The following is a 26,450-nucleotide window of genomic DNA, read 5'->3' on the forward strand; positions in this document are numbered from 1 at the left end:
CTTAAAAATTTTATTGGGTAAAAATATTGCATATTTTGTATTTTTTCCATAAAAAAACAGGGTTTTCTTTGACAAAAAGAGCATACGACTTAAATCTTTAAAAACGTTATATTGACAGATAGACCTAATGTTGATCTATGGATTTAAAACTTGAATAATAATAAAAATAATAATACTGAATAATGACACATTTTTTATATATTTTTTAACAAAACCCTTTGGGGTCCCTGGGATCAAGCCTGAGTGGAGGCCTAAATGTATATTTGTATACATATATTGTATTGGTTTTTAAAATAAAAAAATATCAAAATGGCCCCCGCCTGCTTTGATTTTTCAGTGTGCGGCCCTCAGTGGTTTGGACACCCCTGACCTAAACTCAATGTCCTTATTTATATTTCATTATGTACACTTTATATACCTGCCTTGACTCACATATGAACTTGAAGTGCCATCCCATTCCTAACCCAATATGATGTGGGTCCACCTTTTGCAGCTATCACAGCTTCAACTCTTCTGGGAAGGCTGTCCACAAGGTTGCGGAGTGTGTTTATAGGAATTTTCCACCATTCTTCCAAAAGCGCATTGGTGAGGTCACACACTCATGTTGGTGGAGAAGGCCTGGCTCTCAGTCTCCGTTCTAACTCATCCCAAAAGTGTTCTATCGGGTTCAGGTCAGGACTCTGTGCAGGCCAGTCAAGTTCATCCACACCAGACTCTGTCATCCATGTTTTTATGGACCTTGCTTTGTGCACTGGTGCACAGTCATGTTGGAAGAGGAAGGGGCCCGCTCCAAACTGTTCCCACAAATTTGGGGAACATGGAATTGTCCAAAATGTTTTGGTATCCTGGAGCATTCAAAGTTCCTTTCACTGGAACTGGTAAACTTTATTTTTTGCAAATATTAGCTCATTTGGAATTTGATGCCTTTGCAACATGTTTCAAAGCTGGCACAAGTGGCAAAAAAGACAGAAAGTTGAGGAATGCTCATCAAAGACTTATTTGGAACATCCCACAGGTAAACCGGCTAATTGGGAGCAGGTGGGTGCCATGATTGGGTATAAAAGCAGCTTCCATGAAATGCTCAGTCATTCACAAAGAAGGATGTCAACAAACTGTCCAACAGTTTAGGAACAACATTTCTCAAGCAGCTATTGCAAGGAATTGAGGGATTTCACCGTCTACGCTCCGTAATATCATCAAAAGGTTCAGAGAATCTGGAGAAACCACTGCACGTAAGCCATGATATTACGGACCTTCGATCCCTCAGGCGGTGCTGCATCAAAAAGTGACATCAGTGTGTAAAAGATATCACCACATGGGCTCAGGAACACTTCAGAAAACCACTGTCAGTAACTACAGTTTGTCGCTACATCTGTAAGTGCAAGTAAAAACTCTACTATTCAAAGCCAAAGCAATTTATCAACAACACCCAGAAAAGCTGCCGGCTTGCTGGGCCCGAGCTTATCTAAGATGGACTGATACAAAGTGTAAAAGTGTTCTGTGGTCCGCCGAGTCCACATTTCTAATTGTTTTTGGAAACTGTGTACGTCGTGTCCTCCGGAACAAACAGGAAAAGAACCATCCGGATTGTTCTCGTTGCAAAGTGTAAAAGGCAGCATGTGTGATGGTATGAGGGTGTATTAGTGGCCAAGACATGGGTAACTTACACATCTGTGAAGGCACCATTAATGCTGAAAGGTACATACAGCTTTTGGAGCAACATATGTTGCCATCCAAGCAACGTTACCATGGACGCCCCTGCTTATTTCAGCAAGACAATGCCAAGCCACGTGTTACATCAACGTGGCTTCATAGTAAAAGAGTGCGGGTACTAGACTGGCCTGCCTGTAGTCCAGACATTGAAAATGTGTGAAGCCTAAAATAGCAGAAGGGAGACCCCCGGACTGTTGAACAACTTAAGCTGTACATCAAGCAAGAATGGGAAAGAATTCCACCTGAGAAGCTTCAAAAATGTGTCTCCTCAGTTCCCAAACCTTTACTGAGTGTTGTTAAAAGGAAAGGCCATGTAACACAGTGGTGAACATATGCCCCTGTGACAACTTTTTTGCAATTTGTTGCTGCCATTAAATTCTAAGTTAATGATTATTTGCAAAAAAAAAACATTTTATTTCTCAGTTCGAACATGAAATATCTTGTCTTTGCAGCCTATTCAATTGAATATAAGTTTGAAAAATGATTTGCAAATCATTGTATTTACACAACGTGACAACTTCACTGGTTTTGGGGTTTGTATATATTTATTTGTTGCTTCATTATTCATGTATTCATTTAGTTTGGCTTAGTAACCTAATCGAATCATTTGTTGGACGTTTTTAATCGAGAAACTGCAAAAACAATATCGACCCGACACCAATATACTCACGCAGGTATCGACACTATCAACATTTGGTATGTAATGAAATGGACATAATGCGTCCCTCTATATCAGGGGTCACCAACATGGTGCCCGTGGGCACCAGGTAGCCCGTAAGGACCAGATGAGTAGCCCGCCGGCCTGTTCTAAAAATAGCTCAAATAGCAGCACTTACCAGTGAGCTGCCTCTATTTTTTAAATTGTATTTATTTACTAGCAAGCTGGTCTCGCTTTGCTCTACATTTTTAATTCTAAGAGAGACAAAACTCAAATAGAATTTGAAAATCCAAGAAAATATTTGAAAGACTTGGTCTTCACTTGTTTAAATAAATTCATTAATTTTTTTACTTTGCTTCTTATAACTTTCAGAAAGACAATTTTAGAGATAAAATACAACCTTAAAAATTATTTTACGATTTTTAAACACATTTACCTTTTAAATTCCTTCCTCTTCTTTCCTGACAATTTAAATCAATGTTCAAGCGAATTTATTTTTTTTATTGTAAAGAATAATAAATACATTTTAATTTAATTCTTCATTTTAGCTTCTGTTTTTTCGACGAAGAATATTTGTGAAATATTTCTTCAAACTTATTATGATTAAAATTCCAAAAAAATATTCTGGCAAATCTAGAAAATCTGTAGAATCAAATTTAAATCTTATTTCAAAGTCTTTTGAATTTCTTTTAAAATTTTTGTTCTGGAAAATCTAGAAGAAATAATGATTTGTCTTTGTTAGAAATATAGCTTGGTCCAATTTGTTATATATTCTAACAAAGTGCAGATTGGATTTTAAACCTATTTAAAACATGTCATCAAAATTCTAAAATTAATCTTAATCAGGAAAAATTACTAATGATGTTCCATAATTTTTTTAAATTTTTTTTTCAAAAAGATTCGAATTAGCTAGTTTTTCTCTTCTTTTTTTCGTTTGAATTTTGAATTTTAAAGAGTCGAAATTGAAGATAAACTATGTTTCAAAATTTAATTGTCATTTTTTTCGTGTTTTCTCTTTTAAACCGTTCAATTAAGTGTAAATATCATTAATTATTAATAATAACACAGAGTTAAAGGTAAATTGAGCAAATTGGCTATTTCTGGCAATTTATTTAAGTGTGTATCAAACTGGTAGCCCTTCGCATTATTTACTACCCAAGAAGTAGCTCTTGCTTTCAAAAAGGTTGCTGACCCCTGCTGTATATCATAATGTTGCGTCCAACTATTCCAATTCCTGTTGATATATCCAATAAACTTTGTTTAGAATGTCGGTGTGTGCGCTACCACGCGCATGCGCATTAGCGCCACACCCCGCGCGCAGGGCGCGCCAGTTGTCATGACAACCAGGAGAAAGCGAAGCAAAAAAACAAAAACTTTTCTGAAGCCAACAAACAGTTGTTTCGAAACTAATATCAATTACATGTAGATAATGTTTGACTTGTTATTTTAGTCGCCTGACTTCCGGACTAAAAGGAAGGAGCATGTTGCCAAGCCGCCGACGTGGATTTGATGTCGAGGAGGACGTCCACGGCGCCACCTATGAGGGAGACTTTGTCAGTGGCCTCAAACACGGCAAGGGAAGATACACCTGGAGGAGTGGAGAGGTAAGATACACCTGGAGGAGTGGAGAGGTAAGATACACCTGGAGGAGTGGAGGGGTAAGGTACACCTGGAGGAGTGGAGAGGTAAGATACGCCTGGAGGAGTGGAGAGGGAAGATACACCTGGGGGAGTGGAGAGGTAAGGTACACCTGGAGGAGTGGAGAGGTAAGATACACCTGGAGGAGTGGAGAGGTAAGGTACACCTGGGGGAGTGGAGAGGTAAGATACACCTGGAGGAGTGGAGAGGTAAGGTACACCTGGGGGAGTAGAGAGGTAAGATACACCTGGAGGAGTGGAGGGGTAAGGTACACCTGGAGGAGTGGAGGGGTAAGGTACACCTGGGGGAGTGGAGAGGTAAGGTACACCTGGAGGAGTGGAGAGGTAAGATACACCTGGAGGAGTGGAGAGGTAAGGTACACCTGGAGGAGTGGAGAGGTAAGATACACCTGGAGGAGTGGAGAGGTAAGGTACACCTGGGGGAGTGGAGAGGTAAGGTACACCTGGGGGAGTGGAGAGGTAAGATACACCTGGGGGAGTGGAGATGTAAGATAGAAATTGCTGACTTGGTGGCATTATTATTATGTTTATTTTAATAATAATAATAATAGATGTTATTTATAAAAGCACTTTACATTGAGCAAACAACCTCAAAGTGCTACACTGTATTAAAAAAAATAAAAAGATCCATCCATTCATCCATCTTCTTCCGCTTATCGGAGGTCGGGTCGCGGGGGCAGCAGCCTAAGCAGGGAAGCCCAGACTTCCCTCTCCCCAGCCACTTCGTCCAGCTCCTCCTGGAGATCCCGAGGTGTTCCCAGACCAGCCGGGAGAGATAGTCTTCCTTCCCAACGTGTCCTGGGTCTTCCCCGTGGCCTCCTACCGGTCGGATGTGCCCGAAACACCTCCCTTGGGAGGCGTTCGGGTGGCATCCTGACCAGATGCCCGAACCACCTCATCTGGCTCCTCTCCATGTGGAGGAGAAATAAAGGAGAAATAAAAAGATAATAAAAGTTTTTAAAAATTAAAAATCTAGAATAGCCTAATAGCTAGAACTGGCACGCATATATCTAAAAAAAAAAAAAAGGCTTTTTTTAAAAAAAAGAAGTGTTTTTAAGCCTTTTTTAAAAGCATCCACAGTCTGTGGTGCCCTCAGGTGGTCAGGGAGGGCGTTCCACAGACTGGGGGGCATTTTCATGGAGGCACCGGTGGGTTAGTAGGGAGACTTTGTATTCAATCCTGAGTGGAACAGGAAGCCAGTGAAGGGATTTGAGAAGTGGTGTGATGTGGTCGTATTTTGATGGACTAGACGTACAATGATGTTATCTTTAAAACCAGCCTGTAATTTGTGGAGAATGCATATATTTTCAAGAGTTCTTTCTTTATCAATAGTCATGTTTAAAGCAGCTAGTATTTTTCCATGTGTACACTTTGTGCTTCTTATGTAAACTCTGTGCTTTACCTTGAAGGCGTTGGAATGTGTATTGGGAGTATGATGTACTCCTTTTTTACCTTATCTGTATTAGAACAATGAGGCTGTATTCCTTTCCGGGCGGGCGGGGTTGTTTTCGTACTAAAGAAGCAGACTCTTTCCGTTTGATTTTTAGACCGCTTCCAGATGCTGCTGTTAGCGCACTGTAAGACTGCTCTCCTAAAGCTTTACAATAGAATAGAATAGAAAGCACTTTATTGATCTCTGGGGGAAATTCAGCACCACAGTTTGCTCACAATAGACAATAAACACTTAGGTATTTTTTTTACATGTAATAATATAAATACAATCTATTATACATCATTATTCACATGTGAATAACATAAATACAGTCTATTATACAGCATTATTCACATGTGAATAATATAAATACAGTCTATAATACAACATTATTCACATGTGAATAACATCAATACAGTCTATTATACAGCATTATTCACATGTGAATAATATAAATACAGTCTATTATACAGCATTATTCACATGTGAATAATATAAATACAGTCTATTAAACAGCATTATTCACATGTGAATAACATAAATACAGTCTATTATACAGCATTATTCACATGTGAATAACATAAATACAGTCTATTATACAGCATTATTCACATGTGAATAACATCAATACAGTCTAATATACAGCATTATTCACATGTGAATAACATCAATACTGTCTAATATACAGCATTATTCACATGTGAATAATATAAATACAGTCTATTATACAGCATTATTCACACGTGAATAATATAAATACAGTCTATTATACAGCATTATTCACATGTGAATAATATAAATACAGTCTATAAAACAGCATTATTCACATGTGAATAACATAAATACAGTCTATTATACAGCATTATTCACATGTGAATAACATAAATACAGTCTATTATACAGCATTATTCACATGTGAATAATATAAATACAGTCTATAATACAACATTATTCACATGTGAATAACATCAATACAGTCTAATATACAGCATTATTCACATGTGAATAATATAAATACAGTCTATTATACAGCATTATTCACATGTGAATAATATAAATACAGTCTATTAAACAGCATTATTCACATGTGAATAACATAAATACAGTCTATTATACAGCATTATTCACATGTGAATAACATAAATACAGTCTATTATACAGCATTATTCACATGTGAATAATATAAATACAGTCTATTAAACAGCATTTTTCACATGTGAATAACATAAATACAGTCTATTATACAGCATTATTCACATGTGAATAACATGAATACAGTCTATTATACAGCATTATTCACATGTGAATAACATGAATACAGTCTATTATACAGCATTATTCACATGTGAATAACATGAATACAGTCTATTATACAGCATTATTCACATGTGAATAATATAAATACAGTCTATAATACAACATTATTCACATGTGAATAACATCAATACAGTCTAATATACAGCATTATTCACATGTGAATAATATAAATACAGTCTATTATACAGCATTATTCACATGTGAATAACATCAATACAGTCTAATATACAGCATTATTCACATGTGAATAACATAAATACAGTCTATTATACAGCATTATTCACATGTGAATAATGTTGTATAATAGTCTGTATTTATATTATTCACATAATTATATAGCATTATTTACATGTGAATAATGCTGTATAATGGGGGGTGAGAGAAAAAAAAAATCAGTCCAAGCCTGGGCCCTGGAGAGGGGGTCCAGACTGAGGCCAAGGGGAAAAAAACAACCTCATATCCATAGCACACATAAGCATGAGTGTAAGATCTAAAATCAGCATGCACTAACGTGACAAGGAAACCATTTTGCATGTTTAAGGGAATTATAAAGTATTTAATCATGGATATAGTGATATAGTACATGTGCAATGAAGTATATATCATCTTTAACATCACTACACTCTACAAGGATGAAGCTACACCCTGGGCGACCGGTGCAATGGACGTCGAGTGGATCTAGTTAATAGTGTGAGAGTCTAGTCCATAGTGGATCTAACATAATAGTGTGAGAGTCCAGTCCATAGTGGATCTAACATAATAGTGAGAGTCCAGTCCATAGTGGATCTAACATAATAGTGTGAGAGTCCAGTCCATAGTGGATCTAACATAATAGTGAGAGTCCAGTCCATAGTGGATCTAACATAATAGTGTGAGAGTCCAGTCCATAGTGGATCTAACATAATAGTGAGAGTCCAGTCCATAGTGGATCTAACATAATAGTGAGAGTCCAGTCCATAGTGGATCTAACATAATAGTGTGAGAGTCCAGTCCATAGTGGATCTAACATAATAGTGAGAGTCCAGTCCATAGTGGATCTAACATAATAGTGTGAGAGTCCAGTCCATAGTGGATCTAACATAATAGTGTGAGAGTCCAGTCCATAGTGGATCTAACATAATAGTGTGAGAGTCCAGTCCATAGTGGATCTAACATAATAGTGAGAGTCCAGTCCATAGTGGATCTAACATAATAGTGTGAGAGTCCAGTCCATAGTGGATCTAACATAATAGTGTGAGAGTCCAGTCCATAGTGGATCTAACATAATAGTGAGAGTCCAGTCCATAGTGGATGTAACATAATAGTGAGAGTCCAGTCCATAGTGGATCTAACATAATAGTGAGAGTCCAGTCCATAGTGGATGTAACATAATAGTGAGAGTCCAGTCCATAGTGGATCTAACATAATAGTGTGAGAGTCCAGTCCATAGTGGATGTAACATAATAGTGAGAGTCCAGTCCATAGTGGATCTAACATAATAGTGTGATAGTCCAGTCCATAGTGGATCTAACATAATAGTGTGAGAGTCCAGTCCATAGTGGATCTAACATAATAGTGTGAGAGTCCAGTCCATAGTGGATCTAACATAATAGTGTGAGAGTCCAGTCCATAGTGGATCTAACATAATAGTGAGAGTCCAGTCCATAGTGGATGTAACATAATAGTGAGAGTCCAGTCCATAGTGGATCTAACATAATAGTGTGAGAGTCCAGTCCATAGTGGATGTAACATAATAGTGAGAGTCCAGTCCATAGTGGATCTAACATAATAGTGTGAGAGTCCAGTCCATAGTGGATCTAACATAATAGTGTGAGAGTCCAGTCCATAGTGGATCTGACATAATAGTGAGAGTCCAGTCCATAGTGGATCTAACATAATAGTGTGAGAGTCCAGTCCATAGTGGATGTAACATAATAGTGAGAGTCCAGTCCATAGTGGATCTAACATAATAGTGTGAGAGTCCAGTCCATAGTGGATCTAACATAATAGTGTGAGAGTCCAGTCCATAGTGGATCTAACATAATAGTGAGAGTCCAGTCCATAGTGGATCTAACATAATAGTGTGAGAGTCCAGTCCATAGTGGATCTAACATAATAGTGAGAGTCCAGTCCATAGTGGATCTAACATAATAGTGTGAGAGTCCAGTCCATAGTGGATCTAACATAATAGTGAGAGTCCAGTCCATAGTGGATCTAACATAATAGTGTGAGAGTCCAGTCCATAGTGGATCTAACATAATAGTGTGAGAGTCCAGTCCATAGTGGATCTAACATAATAGTGTGAGAGTCCAGTCCATAGTGGATCTAACATAATAGTGAGAGTCCAGTCCATAGTGGATGTAACATAATAGTGAGAGTCCAGTCCATAGTGGATCTAACATAATAGTGAGAGTCCAGTCCATAGTGGATCTAACATAATAGTGTGAGAGTCCAGTCCATAGTGGATCTAACATAATAGTGAGAGTCCAGTCCATAGTGGATCTAACATAATAGTGTGAGAGTCCAGTCCATAGTGGATCTAACATAATAGTGTGAGAGTCCAGTCCATAGTGGATCTGACATAATAGTGAGAGTCCAGTCCATAGTGGATCTAACATAATAGTGTGAGAGTCCAGTCCATAGTGGATGTAACATAATAGTGAAAGTCCAGTCCATAGTGGATCTAACATAATAGTGAGAGTCCAGTCCACAGTGGATCTAACATAATAGTGTGAGAGTCCAGTCCATAGTGGATCTAACATAATAGTGTGAGAGTCCAGTCCATAGTGGATCTAACATAATAGTGAGAGTCCAGTCCATAGTGGATCTAACATAATAGTGAGAGTCCAGTCCATAGTGGATCTAACATAATAGTGTGAGAGTCCAGTCCATAGTGGATCTAACATAATAGTGTGAGAGTCCAGTCCAAAGTGGATCTAACATAATATTGTGAGAGTCCAGTCCATAGTGGATCTAACATAATAGTGAGAGTCCAGTCCATAGTGGATCTAACATAATAGTGTGAGTGTCCAGTCCATAGTGGATCTAACATAATAGTGTGAGAGTCCAGTCCATAGTGGAGCTAACATAATAGTGTGAGAGTCCAGTCCATAGTGGATCTAACATAATAGTGTGAGAGTCCAGTCCATAGTGGATCTAACATAATAGTGAGAGTCCAGTCCATAGTGGATCTAACATAATAGTGTGAGAGTCCAGTCCATAGTGGATCTAACATAATAGTGTGAGAGTCCAGTCCATAGTGGATCTAACATAATAGTGTGAGAGTCCAGTCCATAGTGGATCTAACATAATAGTGTGAGAGTCCAGTCCATAGTGCATCTAACATAATAGTGTGAGAGTCCAGTCCATAGTGGATGTAACATAATAGTGAGAGTCCAGTTCATAGTGGATCTAACATAATAGTGTGAGTCCAGTCCATAGTGGGGCCAGCAGGAGATCATCTTGAGTGGAGACAGGTCAGCAGTGCGGAAACGTTTTCAACTGATGCACAGATGAGTTGTCCACCCCGGGTACCGACTTTGAACAGCTATCGCATCATCTGTGGTCACCTAATAACCTCTCCACGAAGGAGAGGGGGGCAGAGCAGAAAAGAGACGGCAGGTCAACTGGTCTAAAAGGGGGGTCTATTTGAAGGCTAGTGTATACAAATTAGTTTTAAGATGGGAGTCATACCAAAGACTATAAAAATGGGACCCATTACCTCCCTGCTTGGCACTATGCATCAAGGGTTGGAATTGGGTGTTAAATCACCAATAATGATTCCCGGGCACGGCCACCCCTGCTGCCCACTGCTCCCCTCACCTCCCAGTGAGATGATGGGTCAAATGCAAAGAATCATTTCGCCACACCTAGTGTGTGTGTGACAATCATTGGTACTTTAACTTTAACTTAGATGCTTCTACTGAGGTAGCATCTGTACTGTTACCGGGAGGGCATTCCATAGTACTGGAGCCCCAATAGAAAACGCTCTATAGCCCGCAGACTTTTTTTGGGGTTCTGGTAATCACTAATAAGCCAGAGTTCTTTGAACGCAGATTTCGAGTGGGTGACTCGCTCTCCCACACGACGCCACTCAAGTCGGTTACGACGACAAACTGCAGCCAAGTCGAGACCACGGTGAGGACGACGAGCATGCAGATGAGCTTTCCTGAGACGGTTTCTCACAGTTTGTGCAGACATTCTTTGGTTATGCGAACCAATTGTTGCAGCATCTGACCTGGTGGCTCATCCCAGACGATCGTGGAGGTCCTAGGCTGGTGTGGTTACATGTGGTCTGCAGTTGTGAGGCCGGTTGGGTCTACTGCCAAATTTTCTGGAAGGCCTTTGGAGACGGCTTATGGTAGAACAATTAACATTCAATGGCATTCATATGAAGCCATCAGGACCACATCATCTGCAAAAGGCAGAGACCTAATCTTGCAGCCACCAAACCGGATCCCCTCAACTCCCTGACTGCGCCTAGAAATTCTGTCCATAAAAGTTATGAACATTGGACTCCGCCAAGGCTGCCCTTTGTCACCTGTAAGAGCCATTTAATATATATTGCTCATGTTTGTTTATTCTGTACGTATGCACAGGTATGTCACATCCGGTGGTTGACACATGGACGTGGTTCAAGTTGATTAATTGTGCATTTAAGACAGCTGGTGGAAAACGGGTTGGGTGTGGAGTGAGCATTTATATTCTCTGTTAACCATCAGGTTACTTCAAGTTTGAATCTCTGCATTTTATTCTTGGATTAGTTTTGTAAAGTGGACTTATTCAATGAAGGAACGAGTCACAGATGCAAGCCCACTTAAGCGGCTTTTTGATTGATAGCCGTCGCTACACCGCCTTTTAGGTAACAATCCGCGAATTCAGTCAAAACAAATGGCGTGATTAAACTTTGTATTTAAAAATAAAATTCAAATGAACCAATCTTTTTTTGCTTTTCAGTTCCCATTCATGGAACGAAAAACTCAGAGACCAAAAAATACACCGACCAAAATCACACAACAAGTACAATCATCCACTGTTTCTTCTGTGTAGTTCTATGAGGGCTCGTTCTACAAAGACTACAGACATGGTGATGGAGTCTACAGTTGGCCATCAGGTCACACATTCACTGGCAAATTTTACCTCAACTGGAGGGAAGGATATGGACAACAGTTGTTTCCAGATGGAGCCACATTCAAGGTAACCTGAATAGTAGTTGATTTTATAGACACTAACGGGTGCCAACTACCTCCTCCTCTTCTTGCCAGGGTTTGTACCATGCTGACCAGAGGTTCGGTCCAGGTGTGCTCAGTGAGCCATCAGGACGTCAGGATGTTGGTTTTTGGTATGGGAAACATCTGATACAACTCTGCCACTCTGTTCAAGACAGCTTCAGCCTGAAAAAAATGACTGGATATGCTGACTACTTGGCGCAAACCTCTGCGTCATGTTATCAGAGTCAGGTAAACAAATGACTCGTTCTAATCATGTAATAGACCCATAAGAGTCTAGAAGTTCATTGGATGATTCACAGTAAATGAGGTTGTTATTGGAAACACATTGAATTGATTCATTTGGACTGAAACCAATTGCTGTTTCTTGAAGAAGAATATAAACTAGGGCTGTCTTTAACTAAGGATTTTCATAGTCAAATCGGAATCGTTAAATGTTACTACTTATCGACGATCAGTTGCATATATGGTGGAGAAAAAAACAGATGATGATATGTAGTACTAGTGTATACTGACTGGTCACTATATATCAGCAACTTCACATGGATGTGTTGTAGCATTTGTACGTGAATATTCCAAAGTTCATAAAAGGTAGCTTTGAAAAAAATGCAGTCTAACATTAAAGTGAACAAAACAAAGGTCAATCAATAAATCAATTAAAGTGTGTTTATATACCCTAAATCACGAGTGCCTCAAAGGGCTGCACAAGCCACAACTCAGATCCCACATCAGGGCAAGAAAAAACTCAACCCAATGGGACGACAATGAGAAACCTTGGAGGGGACCGCAGATGTGGGGACCCCCCCTGGGCGACCGGTGCAATGGACGTCGAGTGGATCTAGTTAATAGTGTGAGAGTCCAGTCCATAGTGGATCTAACATAATAGTGTGAGAGTCCAGTCCATAGTGGATCTAACATAATAGTGTGAGAGTCCAGTCCATAGTGGATCTAGTTAATAGTGTGAGAGTCCAGTCCATAGTGGATCTAACATAATAGTGTGAGAGTCCAGTCCATAGTGGATCTAACATAATAGTGTGAGAGACCAGTCAATAGTGGATCTAACATAATAGTGTGAGAGTCCAGTCCATAGTGGATCTAACATAATAGTGAGAGTCCAGTCCATAGTGGATCTAACATAATAGTGAGAGTCCAGTCCATAGTAGATCTAACATAATAGTGTGAGAGTCCAGTCCATAGTGGATCTAACATAATAGTGAGAGTCCAGTCCATAGTGGATCTAACATAATAGTGTGAGAGTCCAGTCCATAGTGGATCTAACATAATAGTGTGAGAGTCCAGTCCATAGTGGATCTAGTTAATAGTGTGAGAGTCCAGTCCATAGTGGATCTAACATAATAGTGTGAGAGTCCAGTCCATAGTGGATCTAACATAATAGTGTGAGAGACCAGTCAATAGTGGATCTAACATAATAGTGTGAGAGTCCAGTCCATAGTGGATCTAACATAATAGTGAGAGTCCAGTCCATAGTGGATCTAACATAATAGTGAGAGTCCAGTCCATAGTAGATCTAACATAATAGTGTGAGAGTCCAGTCCATAGTGGATCTAACATAATAGTGAGAGTCCAGTCCATAGTGGATCTAACATAATAGTGAGAGTCCAGTCCATAGTGGGACCAGCAGGAGGTCATCTTGAGTGGAGACAAGTCAGCAGCGCAGAGACGTCATCAACTGATGCACATATGAGTGGTCCACCCCGGGTCCCGACTTTGAACAACTAGCGAATCATCTGTGGTCACCTAATAACCTCTCTACGCAGGAGAGGGGGGCAGAGCAGAAAAGAAAAAAAAAGATCAACTGGTCTAAAAGGGGGGTTTATTTAAAGGCTAGAGTATACAAATGACTTTTAAGATGGGACTTAAATGCTTCTACTGAGGTAGCATCTCTAACTGTTACCGGGAGGGCATTCCAGTGTACTGGAGCCCGAATAGAAAACGATCTATAGCCCGCAGACTTTTTTGGGGCTCTGGGAATCACTAATAAGCCAGAGTTCTTTGAAAGTTCTCATTTATAACATTCTGTGTTTCATCTGACCACAGAACTTTCCTCCAGAAGGTCTAATGTGAGGTCAGATGAAACAAAAATTGAGCTGTTTGGCCACAATACCCAGCAATATGTTTGGAGGAGAAAAGGTGAGGCCTTTAATCCCAGGAACACCATTCCTACCGTCAAGCATGGTGGTGGTAGTATTATGCTCTGGGCCTGTTTTGCTGCCAATGGAACTGGTGCTTTACAGAGAGTAAATGGGACATTGAAAAAGGAGGATTACCTCCAAATTCTTCAGGACAAGCTAAAATCATCAGCCCGGAGGTTGGGTCTTGGGCGCAGTTGGGTGTTCCAACAGGACAATGACCCCAAACACACCTCAAAAGTGGTAAAGAAATGGCTAAATCCGACTAGAATGAAGGTTTTAAAATGGCCTTCCCAAAGTCCTGACTTAAACGTGTGGACAATGCTGAAGAAACAAGTCCATGTCAGAAAACCAACACATTTAGCTGAACTGCAGCAATTTTGTCAAGAGGAGTGGTCAAAAATTCCAGCAGAAGCTTGTGGATGGCTACCAAAAGTGCCTTATTGCAGTGAAACTTGCCAAGGGACATGTAAGCAAATATTAACATTGCTGTATGTATACTTTTGACCCAGCACATTTGCTCACATTTTCAGTAGAGCCATAATAAATTCATAAAAGAAGCAAACTTCATGAATGTGTTTTGTGACCAACAAGTATGTGCTCCAATCACTCTATCACAAAAAAATAAGAGTTGTAGAAATGATTGGAAACTCAAGACAGCCATGACATGATGTTCTTTACAAGTGTATGTACACTTTTGATCATGACTGTATATTAGCAGGGACATTCACCATTAAAGAACTTAATTGTATCCATCACTTTGTTTTCCACTCCCTTAGCCAAACAAAGATGCGCTGTTATATGACGGCGATACAATCCTACCCTCTGGGATTGAGTATTATTCCACAGATGGTGACAACCTACCATTCCCCCCGGAAAAAAGAAGAGAGTTTGACCAACATTTTTACGGCCAGCTATGGGAGCCATCTGACGACCCGTGCCAAGGCTACACAAGAGACCCACTCCCCTCTCTGCCCATGAAAACCCGAATGATGGCTCACATCCACCGACACAGGTCAGATGCAACTACATGAAACAACATGTTCAAACACACTTGTTTATTGCAATTTGGGTTTCGCACAGACGACTGGCTGGAAATTTGGACTGGGACATTGCAGCAGTTCTTTCGTTGAAAAGGGACAGTTTTGGTCCGAATGGACCTTTGGAAGTCACTTCAGAGCTGTTGATCCAGCAGGCTGCCAAAGGAGAACGGCAATCTGTTTTAAAGCTTCTCCTGGATGGCCTTGTTCACCCGGATGTTGCAGATTCTCAAGGACACACTGCATTAATTGGCGCCACAGTAAATTATTAGCCTGGTTTTGATTGCTTTGTTTATCTTTGCCTATTACCTGCTAATTCTCTTGTTTTGTTTTACAGGTAAACTGCCACAATGAGGTGATTGACTTGTTGTTAGATATGGGTGCTGATATTGACAAGCTCAATGACGAGGGCGTGTCAGCCTTGTCTGTGTGCCATGTTCTTTACTATCCCTTTGAGTCTTTACACACGTTTGCTGGACTTCCAGCCAAAGCACAAGTAAGAGTTTTACCTCATGTACACTATATTGCCAAGAGTATTTGGCCACCTGCCTTGACTCGCATATGAACCCTAACCAATCCATCCATCTTCTTCCACTTATCCGAGGCCAGACATTCCTCTCCCCGGCCACTTCGTCCAGCTCCTCCCGGGGGATTCCGAGGCGTTCCTAGGCCAGCCGGGAGACATAGTCTTCCCAACGTGTCCTGGGTCTTCCCTGTGGCCTCCTACCAGTCGGACGTGCCCTAAACCAGGGAGGCGTTCGGGTGGCATCCTGACCAGATGCCCGAACCACCTCATCTGGCTCCTCTCCATGTGGAGGAGCAGCGGCTTTACTTTGAGCTCCGCCCGGATGACAGAGCTTCTCACCCTATCTCTAAGGGAGAGACCCGCCACCCGGCGGAGGAAACTCATTTCGGCCGCTTGTACCCGTGATCTTGTCCTTTGGGTCATAACCCAAAGCTCATGACCATAGGTGAGGATGGGAACGTAGATCGACCGGTAAATTGAGAGCTTTGCCTTCCGACTCATTCCTAACCCATAGGGTTCGATATGATGTCGGTCCACTTTTTGCAGCTATTACAGCGTTTTACACTTCTGGGAAGGCTGTCCACAAGGTTGCGGCGTGTGTTTATAGGAATTTTCCAACATTCTTCCAAAAGTGCATTGGTGAGGCTCTCAGTCTCCGGTCTAATTCATCCCAAAGGCGTTCTATTGGGTTCAGGTCAGGCCAGTCAAGTTCATCCACACCAGACTCTGTCATCCATGTTTTCCACTTCTGGGAAGGCTGTCCACAAGGTTGCAGAGTGTTTTTATAGGAATTGTCCACCATTCTTCCCAAAAGCGCATTGGTGAGGTCACACACTGATGTTGGTGGAGAAGGCCTGGTTCTCAGTCTCCGGTCTAATTCATCCCAAAGGCGTTCTATCGGGTTCAGGTCAGGACTCTGTGCAGGCCGGTCAAGTTCATCCACACCAGACTCTGTCATCCATGTTTTACACTTCTGGGAAGGCTGTCCACAAGGTTGCAGAGTGTTTTTATAGGAATTTTCCACCATTCTTCCCAAAAGCGCATTGGTGAGGTCACACACTGATGTTGGTGGAGAAGGCCTGGTTCTCAGTCTCCGGTCTAATTCATCCCAAAGGCGTTCTATCGGGTTCAGGTCAGGACTCTGTGCAGGCCAGTCAAGTTCATCCACACCAGACTCCACCAGAATGTGACAGATTGTAGCCAAAGGCTGATTTTCCATCTGCATCTCATTGCAAAGAAACAAGCCCGAGGCTCCCACTAAGTCGGTGTTATAGTGAGTTGTATTTTTCACAAGTGGGAAGCCGGTCCCTGAAAAATAATGCCGACATTAAACCGGTCCGTGGTGCAAAACAGGTTGGGGACCACTGTCCTAAAGGATTCCTATGATGCAAGACAAACTTTTCTTACCTGTATGCACCTATTTGTGTGTATTTGGGATCCCCAGAAGCCCCCGAAAATCTGAACTCAAGCCATAAAGGCAAGGTGACCCACATATGAACTTGAAGTGCCATCCCATTCCTAACCCATAGGGTTCAATATGATGTCTGTTCACTTTTTGCAGCTATGACAGCGTTTTACACTTCTGGGAAGGCTGTCCACAAGGTTGCAGAGTGTTTTTATAGGAATTTTCCACCATTCTTCCCAAAAGCGCATTGGTGAGGTCACACACTGACGTTGGTGGAGAAGGCCTGGCTCTCAGTCTCCGGTCTAATTCATCCCAAAGGCGTTCTATCGGGTTCAGGTCAGGACTCTGTGCAGGCCAGTCCAGTTCATCCACACCAGACTCTGTCATCCATGTCAGAATTGTCCAAAATGTTTTGGTATCCTGGAGCATTCAAAGTTGCTTTCACTGGAACTAAGGGGCCAAGCCCAACTCCTGAAAAATAACCATAATTCCTCCTCCACCAAATTTCACACTCGGCAAAATGCAGTCCGAAATGTAGCGTTTTCCTGGCAACCTCCAAACCCAGACTGGTCCATCAGATTGCCAGATGGAAAAGCGTTTGTTGCACAGGTGGCGTCCTATGACAGTTCCACGCTGGAAATCACTGAAAGCGGCCCATTCCTTCACAAACGTTTGTAGAAACAGTCTCCATGCCTAAGTGCTTGATTTGATACACCTGTGGCCGGGCCAAGTGATTAGGACACCTGATTCTCATCATTTTGGATGGGTAGCCAAATACTTTTGGCAATATAGTGTAGATTTCAATGCTACAATCTGTTTCTATAACTGATGTATGTTTATTCCCATGTGTACTGTACCAGGGTTTGATGCCATTGTGCAAGAAGAAACCTCAGATCGGCCCCCTGGACTTAAGTACTGACTCACCGGGCTCAAACAACAGACCTTGGACTTGTGACACAATCCAGCTCAACCAGAATCACCTCTCTGACCAGTAGGCATATTTACACACAGTTTCAAGTCCTTCTAACCTTACACCGGTACAGAGCTTTTTAACGTGTTCCCCTTTTGGTTAGGGGCCAGTCTCACTCGCTAAATTTGGGACCCAAGCAGAACAATTATTAAAAAAAAACACCTTCATGCAAAATGAGGACCCCACTGATTGTGGGGTCCTCAGCATAGCGCATATAAGGAGGTCTTTGTCTGAAGGTAAAAATGTGACTTCCGCGAACGAGTTGAGTGTTTTGAATGTCTCCTAAAGCAGCGGTCCAGGGACGTATTTGCTACCAGGCCGGAGAGAAACATTAAATCATTTATAAAGGACTGCATTTTCTCCGACTTAACTTTGGCCTGTCCCACTAGACCAGGGGTGTCAAACTTGTCTTAATTGAGGGCCACACCGCAGTCATTGCTGCCATTAGACCAATCAATCAATCAATGTTTACTTATATAGCCCTAAATCACGAGTGTCTCAAAGGGCTGCACAAGCCACAACGACATCCTCGGTTCAGATCCCACATAAGGGCAAGGAAAAACTCACCCCAGTGGGATGTCAATGAGAATGACTATGAGAAACATTGGAGAGGACCACAGATGTGGGTGACAGTCCAGTCCATAGTGGATCTAACATAATAGTGTGAGAGTCCAGTCCATAGTGGATCTAACATAATAGTGTGAGAGTCCAGTCCATAGTGGATCTAACATAATAGTGAAAGTCCAGTCCATAGTGGATCCAACATAATAGTGAGAGTCCAGTCCATAGTGGATCTAACATAATATTGTGAGAGTCCAGTCCATAGTGGATCTAACATAATAGTGTGAGAGTCCAGTCCATAGTGGATCTAGCATAATAGTGAGAGTCCAGTCCATAGTGGATCTAACATAATATTGTGAGAGTCCAGTCCATAGTGGATCTAACATAATAGTGAGAGTCCAGTCCATAGTGGATCTAACATAATATTGTGGGAGTCCAGTCCATAGTCGATCTAACATAATAGTGTGAAAGTCCAGTCCATAGTGGATCTAACATAATATAGTGAGAGTCCAGTCCATAGTGGATCTAACATAATAGTGTGAGAGTCCAGTCCATAGTGGATCTAACATAATAGTGAAAGTCCAGTCCATAGTGGATCCAACATAATAGTGAGAGTCCAGTCCATAGTGGATCTAACATAATAGTGAAAGTCCAGTCCATAGTGGATCCAACATAATAGTGAGAGTCCAGTCCATAGTGGATCTAGCATAATAGTGAGAGTCCAGTCCATAGTGGATCTAACATAATATTGTGAGAGTCCAGTCCATAGTGGATCTAACATAATAGTGAGAGTCCAGTCCATAGTGGATCTAACATAATATTGTGGGAGTCCAGTCCATAGTCGATCTAACATAATAGTGTGAAAGTCCAGTCCATAGTGGATCTAACATAATATTGTGGGAGTCCAGTCCATAGTCGATCTAACATAATAGTGTGAAAGTCCAGTCCATAGTGGATCTAACATAATATAGTGAGAGTCCAGTCCATAGTGGATCTAACATAATAGTGTGAGAGTCCAGTCCATAGTGGATCTAACATAATAGTGTGAGAGTCCAGTCAATAGTGGATCTAACATAATAGTGTGAGAGTCCAGTCCATAGTGGATCTAACATAATAGTGAGAGTTCAGTCCATAGTGGATCTAACATAATATAGTGAGAGTCCAGTCCATAGTGGATCTAACATAATAGTGTGAGAGTCCAGTCCATAGTGGATCTAACATAATAGTGTGAGAGTCCAGTCCATAGTGGATCCAACATAATAGTGAGAGTCCAGTCCATAGTGGATCTAACATAATATTGTGAGAGTCCAGTCCATAGTGGATCTAACATAATAGTGTGAGAGTCCAGTCCATAGTGGATCTAGCATAATAGTGAGAGTCCAGTCCATAGTGGATCTAACATAATATTGTGAGAGTCCAGTCCATAGTGGATCTAACATAATAGTGAGAGTCCAGTCCATAGTGGATCTAACATAATAGTGTGAAAGTCCAGTCCATAGTGGATCTAACATAATATAGTGAGAGTCCAGTCCATAGTGGATCTAACATAATAGTGAGAGTCCAGTCCATAGTGGATCTAACATAATATTGTGGGAGTCCAGTCCATAGTCGATCTAACATAATAGTGTGAAAGTCCAGTCCATAGTGGATCTAACATAATATAGTGAGAGTCCAGTCCATAGTGGATCTAACATAATAGTGTGAGAGTCCAGTCCATAGTGGATCTAACATAATAGTGAAAGTCCAGTCCATAGTGGATCCAACATAATAGTGAGAGTCCAGTCCATAGTGGATCTAACATAATAGTGAAAGTCCAGTCCATAGTGGATCCAACATAATAGTGAGAGTCCAGTCCATAGTGGATCTAACATAATAGTGAGAGTCCAGTCCATAGTGGATCTAACATAATATTGTGGGAGTCCAGTCCATAGTGGATCTAACATAATAGTGAGAGTCCAGTCCATAGTGGATCTAACATAATATTGTGGGAGTCCAGTCCATAGTCGATCTAACATAATAGTGTGAAAGTCCAGTCCATAGTGGATCTAACATAATATAGTGAGAGTCCAGTCCATAGTGGATCTAACATAATAGTGTGAGAGTCCAGTCCATAGTGGATCTAACATAATAGTGAAAGTCCAGTCCATAGTGGATCCAACATAATAGTGAGAGTCCAGTCCATAGTGGATCTAACATAATAGTGAAAGTCCAGTCCATAGTGGATCCAACATAATAGTGAGAGTCCAGTCCATAGTGGGGCCAGCAGGGGACCATCCCGAGCAGAGACGGGTCAGCAGTGCAGAGATGTCCCCAACAGAGGGCCGCTTGTAACAGTAAATAATTAATTAATTTAAATATTTTAAAAACAATTTACGTAAAGAGTAAAAAAAATATGTGGATTTGACCACTGCTTTTTACAGAAAAAAAATAATTTTACTGTAAAATATGTGGTGTTATTTTATTATTTTTTATTTTCTACAACATATTACTATAAATAGAAATACAGTACCGCTGTTTAATTTTATTTTGGCTACTGCCAGTTTTTTTACCATAATAAAATGTGGTACCATAAAATCATCAACCATGGATTTAAAAAACCAAAAAAAAAACCTGACAGCTCAGTCGACAGAATTTTACTGTCAGAAAACAAACATTGGTTGTTTTTTTTCCAACTTACAGTAATATGCTGTTAAAAAAAAAACTCCCTAAATTTTACAGTAAAATCTATGAGTTCAAACCCCGGCCGAGTCATACCAAAGACTATAAAAATGGGAGCCATTACCTCCCTGCTTGGCACTCAGCATAAAGGGTTGGAATTGGGGGTTAAATCACCAAAAATGATTCCCGGGCGCGGCCACCGCTGCTGCTCACTGCTCCCCTCACCTCCCAGGGGGTGAACAAGGGTGATGGGTCAAATGCAGAGAATAATTTCGCCACACCTAGTGTGTGTGTGTGTGACTATCATTGGTACTTTAACTTGAACTTTATTGGTCATTTTTATAGTGTACAATTTGATGGATAACTTGCTTCGAAATCATAAGTTAAGCAGATATTTAAGAATTTATTTGGATTTTGACCAACAAAATTAGATAATATAATATTTGTTGCAATATTGGACACTATTTTTTTCCCTGTCAAACTACAAAAAAAACCTAATACCTTTAGTAAGAAAATAAGAAGGTAAAGGAAGAATATATAAGGTATTTTATTGACAAATATTATTTCCAGGCTTTTGCAGGACATATATAAAATGACGTGGAGGGCCAGATTTGGCCCGCGGGCCTTGAGTTTGACACCTGTGCACTAGAGCAGGGGTCGGCAACCCAAAATGTTGAAAGAGCCATATTGGACCAAAAAAACAAAAACAAATCTGTCTGGAGCCGCAAAAAATTAAAAGCCATATTACATGTGTCATGAGATATAAATTTAATTAAGAGGACTTAAAGGAAACTAAATGAGCTCAAATATAGCTACAAATGAGGCATAATGATGCAATATGTACATATAGCTAGCCTAAATAGCATGTTAGCATCGATTAGCCTGCAGTCATGCAGTGACCAAATATGTCTGATTAGCACTTCACACAAGTCAATAACATCAACAAAACTCACCTTTGTGCACTCATGTACAACGTTAAAAGTGTGGTGGACAAAATGAGACAGAAAAAGAAGTGGCATAAAACACGTCCTAGAAAGTCGGAGAAAGTTATGCATGTAAACAGACTATACGGTGAGTTCAAGGACCGCCAAAATAAGTAGGACAAAACGGCGCTCGCCAAATACTTGAATCAGTGAAGCATATTTAATATAAACAGTGTGATTTATAACAATTACGGAGGTTTGTGTCATGTTTGTCCTCCTACAGAAACCATACTAAAACAAAAAAATTGATTTTTTTTTCCCCCTCATCTTTTTCCATTCTTCATACATTTTTGAAAAATCTCCAGAGAGCCACTAGGGCGGCGCTAAAGAGCCGCATGCGGCTCTAGAGCCGCGGGTTGCCGACCCCCGCACTAGACACACCAATAAGCTCGTTTATAGATGTACAATAAAACTCCTCATAGAAAGTTGCCATTTGTTATAACTTTGTGACATGATACAATGCACATTAATGAACACATCAAATAGAAATGTGACAGATTGTAGCCAAAGGCTGATTTCCATCTGCATCTCATTGCAAAGAAACAAGCCCGAGGCTCCCACTAAGTCAGCGTTATAGTCAGTTGTATTTTTCACAAGTGGGAAGCCAGCCCCTGAAAATAATGCCTACATTAAACCGGTCCGTGGTGCAAAAAAAGTTGGGGACCACTGTCCTAAAGGGTTCCTAGGATGCAAGACACAAATTGTGCAGCTATTACAGAGTTTTACACTTCTTGGAAGGCTGTTTATAGGAATTTTCCACCATTCTTCCAAAAGTGCATTGGTGGAGAAGGCCTGGCTCTCAGTCTCCGTTCTAATTTCACCCCAAAGGTGTTCTATCGGGTTCAGGTCAGGACTCTGTGCAGGCCAGTCAGGTTCATCCACACCAGACTCTGTCATCCATGTCTTTATGGACCTTGCTTTGTGCACTGGTGCACAGTCATGTTGGAAGAGGAATTTGCCCGCTCCAAACTGTTCCCACAAGGTTGGGAGCATGGAATTGTCCAAAATGTTTTGGTATCCTGGAGCATTCAAAGTTCCTTTCACTGGAACTAAGGGGCCAAGCCCAACTCCTGAAAAACAACCCCACACCATAATTCCTCCTCCACCAAATTTCACACTCAGCACAATGCAATCCGAAATGTCCCGTTCTCCTGGCAACCTCCAAACCCAGACTGGTCCATCAGATTGCCAGATGGAAAAGTGTGATTCATCAGTCCAGAGAAGGCGTCACCACTGCTCTAGAGTCCAGTGGTGATGTCCTTTACACCACTGCATCCCACGCTTTGCATTGGACTTGGTGATGCGTGGCTTAGATGCAGCTGCTCGGCCATGGAAACCCATTCCATGAAGCTCTCTGCGTACTGTACGTGGGCTAATTGGAAGGTCACATGAAGTTTGGAGCTCTGTAGCAACTGACTGTGCAGAAAGTATTTGCACTATGCTGACCTCTCTGTCAGTTTACGTGGCCTACCACTTGGTGGCTGAGTTGCTGTTGTTCCCAAACTCTTCCATTTTCTTATAATAAAGCCGACAGTTGACTTTGGAATATTTAGGAGCGAGGAAATTTCCCGACTGGATTTGTTGCACAGGTGGCATCCTATGACAGTTCCACGCTGGAAATCACTGAGAGCGGCCCATTCTTTCACAAATGTTTGTAGAAACAGTCTCCATGCCTAAGTGCTTGATTTTATACACCTCATCATTTGGATGAGTGGCCAAATACTTTTGGCAATGTAGTGTATAATTACTAGTTTCATTGCATGAATATTGCATTAACCAGGTAAAAAGGGTCAAATGTAAAATTGGTTAAGTGTTATTTCTTAACCACCTTCCACTACTTATTGTGCAACATGGCTTTTTCCCCCACCTCAGGACAACAGATGATGTGTCAGGAGGCGTCCGGTTTCATCCCAGCGGGTTCAGTGAGCTTTCCACGGACGGAGGAACTGGACAGGGGAGAAACCGCAAAGCTGTATGTAACGTGGCAAATTATACAGAGCTTGAAGTAAAAACCAGAAGTGAAGATGCCGAATTGGGCGAAGGTGGAAATATGATACTGACAAACTTGAATGGGGCTGAGGAATTGGAAGAAGACGAGGAGAACCAGGAGAAGAAGGCGCTACTTTCAAAGCGCTCTATTCAAGTGTTGGATGGCCACGTTTTACTGGGCAGTGTGGAGTGGCAAGAATATTTGTCAGTTAAGGTGCACAGCAGAGACATTCGGCTTTGTCTTGTCAACTTTTAGCCCTACGAACCTTTTCTTCTGTGTTTTGCAGCAGAACACTGACAAAAACCTGACCGGACCACAATCCTTTGCGTCTTCTTGCTCCATGAACAGCTACAACATAGAGGTCACAGAGGAAGTTCTACAGGGCGCAGCAGAAGCTTTGAGTCACACTGGATGTTCTCAGCACTCCGATACTCCGGAGACTGTTCGCAGAATGGCTGCAATGAAGTTTGAGTGTGTTTTATCTCTGTTTACTTTCCATTTTGTGTCCGTGTTTATTGTCAATGTGTTTGTGTGACCAGGCATCGTGCACGTTTGAGCACACTGAATCTGCTGCTGGACCGGGGAGCTGACCCCAACACTTCCAGCGTCCCCTTACCCGTCCTATTTGTGGCCATTATGGCAGGAGATACTCAGACTGTCAAGAAACTTCTACTGTGTACCGCTCGGACAGATGTCTCTCTCCCACCTGAGGTAGCATACAAATGTATTCCTCTATATCAGTGTCTTTCAACCACTAGGGTTGCAAAGGGGTGGAAATTTACCACGGAAAGTTAAGCTCGGGAAGTTTGGAAATATTGACTATTTTTTGATTATTCATGGAATTAATGGGATATATAGGAATTACAATAATTATGTTATGATCCGCCGCCCGGATCATATTTCTGTTTACGTTTTCTAGTCACTTGTGTTTTTCTGTTAGTCTTGATCTCTTTCTAGTTCCTGTTTAAGCACTTCTGAGTTTGGTTACCATAGTTACTGATTACTTTCACCTGCCGCGGGTGTTCCCGACGCGCACCTGTTTTTCATTACTGTCATCATTATATAAGCCTGCCTTTCCGAAGCCCGATCTGCATCCCTGGGAGAACAAACACCCGCACCATGCGACCCGGTCGTCACAGTGACACCGGGCCCCATTCAGCAATAAGTTCTTAACTTTTCCTCTTATCTTTCTTCCTAAGTGATTTCCTAAGAGGAGTCCATTTAAATTCATGACATGTTCTTAAACGGCCAAATTGTTCCCACCTGCTGTTCTTAAGTTGCTGAATGCCAAATGGTTAGTGCGTGCATGTCTATCATAATTTGCATACAAACACGCCCTTATTTCCCCAATATGCATATGTAAACAGCCTTAATTCCGTAATTTGAATAGGTAAACGCCCTTGATTCCCCATATAAGGGCACAATTCCGGCAGAAAATTCGAACATCAAACACACGGAGAAAACACAAACAGATTACAGAACTGAAATTCGTGTTATCCCGCGGGGGAAATACATAATGTCAAAAGGTAAGTTTGAGAAAGGGGGGACTGCTGAGGTAGCCTAAAGTGCTCGAATAAATGTTCGTCACTTCGGGCAAATCGGTCTACATGGTCGTGAAATATGTAAATATAAATGTATTATATAAATAATTTGTGACGACCAGGTCGCATGGTGCGGGTGTTCGTTCTCCCAGGGATGCAGATCGGGCTTCGGACACAGCTTGCAGGTAAAGAATTGATTTATTAAAGCATAAATCAGACAGGAACAAATAAACAGGTGCTCATAGCACTTAAAGTACAAAACTAAAAGACTAGCGTGGGAGCTAGCAAGCCAAAATAGCCTAGTGTGAAAACTAGTCGCGAAAGAGCAGGAAACAAAAGTCGTCAACTGTTGTGTGAACACAAACTACGATGCAAGACAGACTGAATGGAAAGGCAGGCTTATATAATGATGACAGTAATGAGAAACAGGTGCACGTCGGGAACACCCGCGGCAGGTGAAAGTAATCAGTAACTATGGTAACCAAACTCAGAAGTGCTTAAACAGGAACTAGAAAGAGATCAAGACTAGCAGAAAAACACAAGTGACTTGAAAACGTAAACAGAAATATGATCCGGGCAGCGGATCATAACAGTCCCCACGAAGAAGGATAGCGTCCGCACAACTGAAATAGTCTTGTTTG

At 41.3% G+C, this 26,450-nt stretch overlaps 1 protein-coding gene across 2 annotated transcripts in view; it reads left to right on the top strand.

Annotated features, from left to right (window-relative positions):
• Positions 1-2,175: 2,175 nt before the first annotated feature.
• The window catches only part of LOC133635405 (ankyrin repeat and MYND domain-containing protein 1-like), a 34,562-nt gene continuing 10,287 nt past the window's right edge, over positions 2,176-26,450 (top strand). The window contains exons 1-11 of one of the 2 annotated variants that reach the window (XM_062028582.1): positions 2,176-2,246; positions 3,822-3,975; positions 11,807-11,953; positions 12,022-12,216; positions 14,915-15,150; positions 15,219-15,435; positions 15,513-15,671; positions 17,967-18,097; positions 24,151-24,481; positions 24,555-24,739; positions 24,808-24,979. In XM_062028582.1, coding sequence (XP_061884566.1) covers positions 2,194-2,246; positions 3,822-3,975; positions 11,807-11,953; positions 12,022-12,216; positions 14,915-15,150; positions 15,219-15,435; positions 15,513-15,671; positions 17,967-18,097; positions 24,151-24,481; positions 24,555-24,739; positions 24,808-24,979 — 1,980 coding nt within the window. In that variant the 5' untranslated portion in view covers positions 2,176-2,193. The remainder of the gene's footprint in view (positions 2,247-3,821; positions 3,976-11,806; positions 11,954-12,021; positions 12,217-14,914; positions 15,151-15,218; positions 15,436-15,512; positions 15,672-17,966; positions 18,098-24,150; positions 24,482-24,554; positions 24,740-24,807; positions 24,980-26,450) is intronic. The other variant, XM_062028583.1, reaches the window with a different exon arrangement.

Source organism: Entelurus aequoreus, linkage group LG19, assembly GCF_033978785.1.
Source record: "Entelurus aequoreus isolate RoL-2023_Sb linkage group LG19, RoL_Eaeq_v1.1, whole genome shotgun sequence".
NCBI classification, from domain to species: Eukaryota; Metazoa; Chordata; class Actinopteri; order Syngnathiformes; family Syngnathidae; genus Entelurus; species Entelurus aequoreus.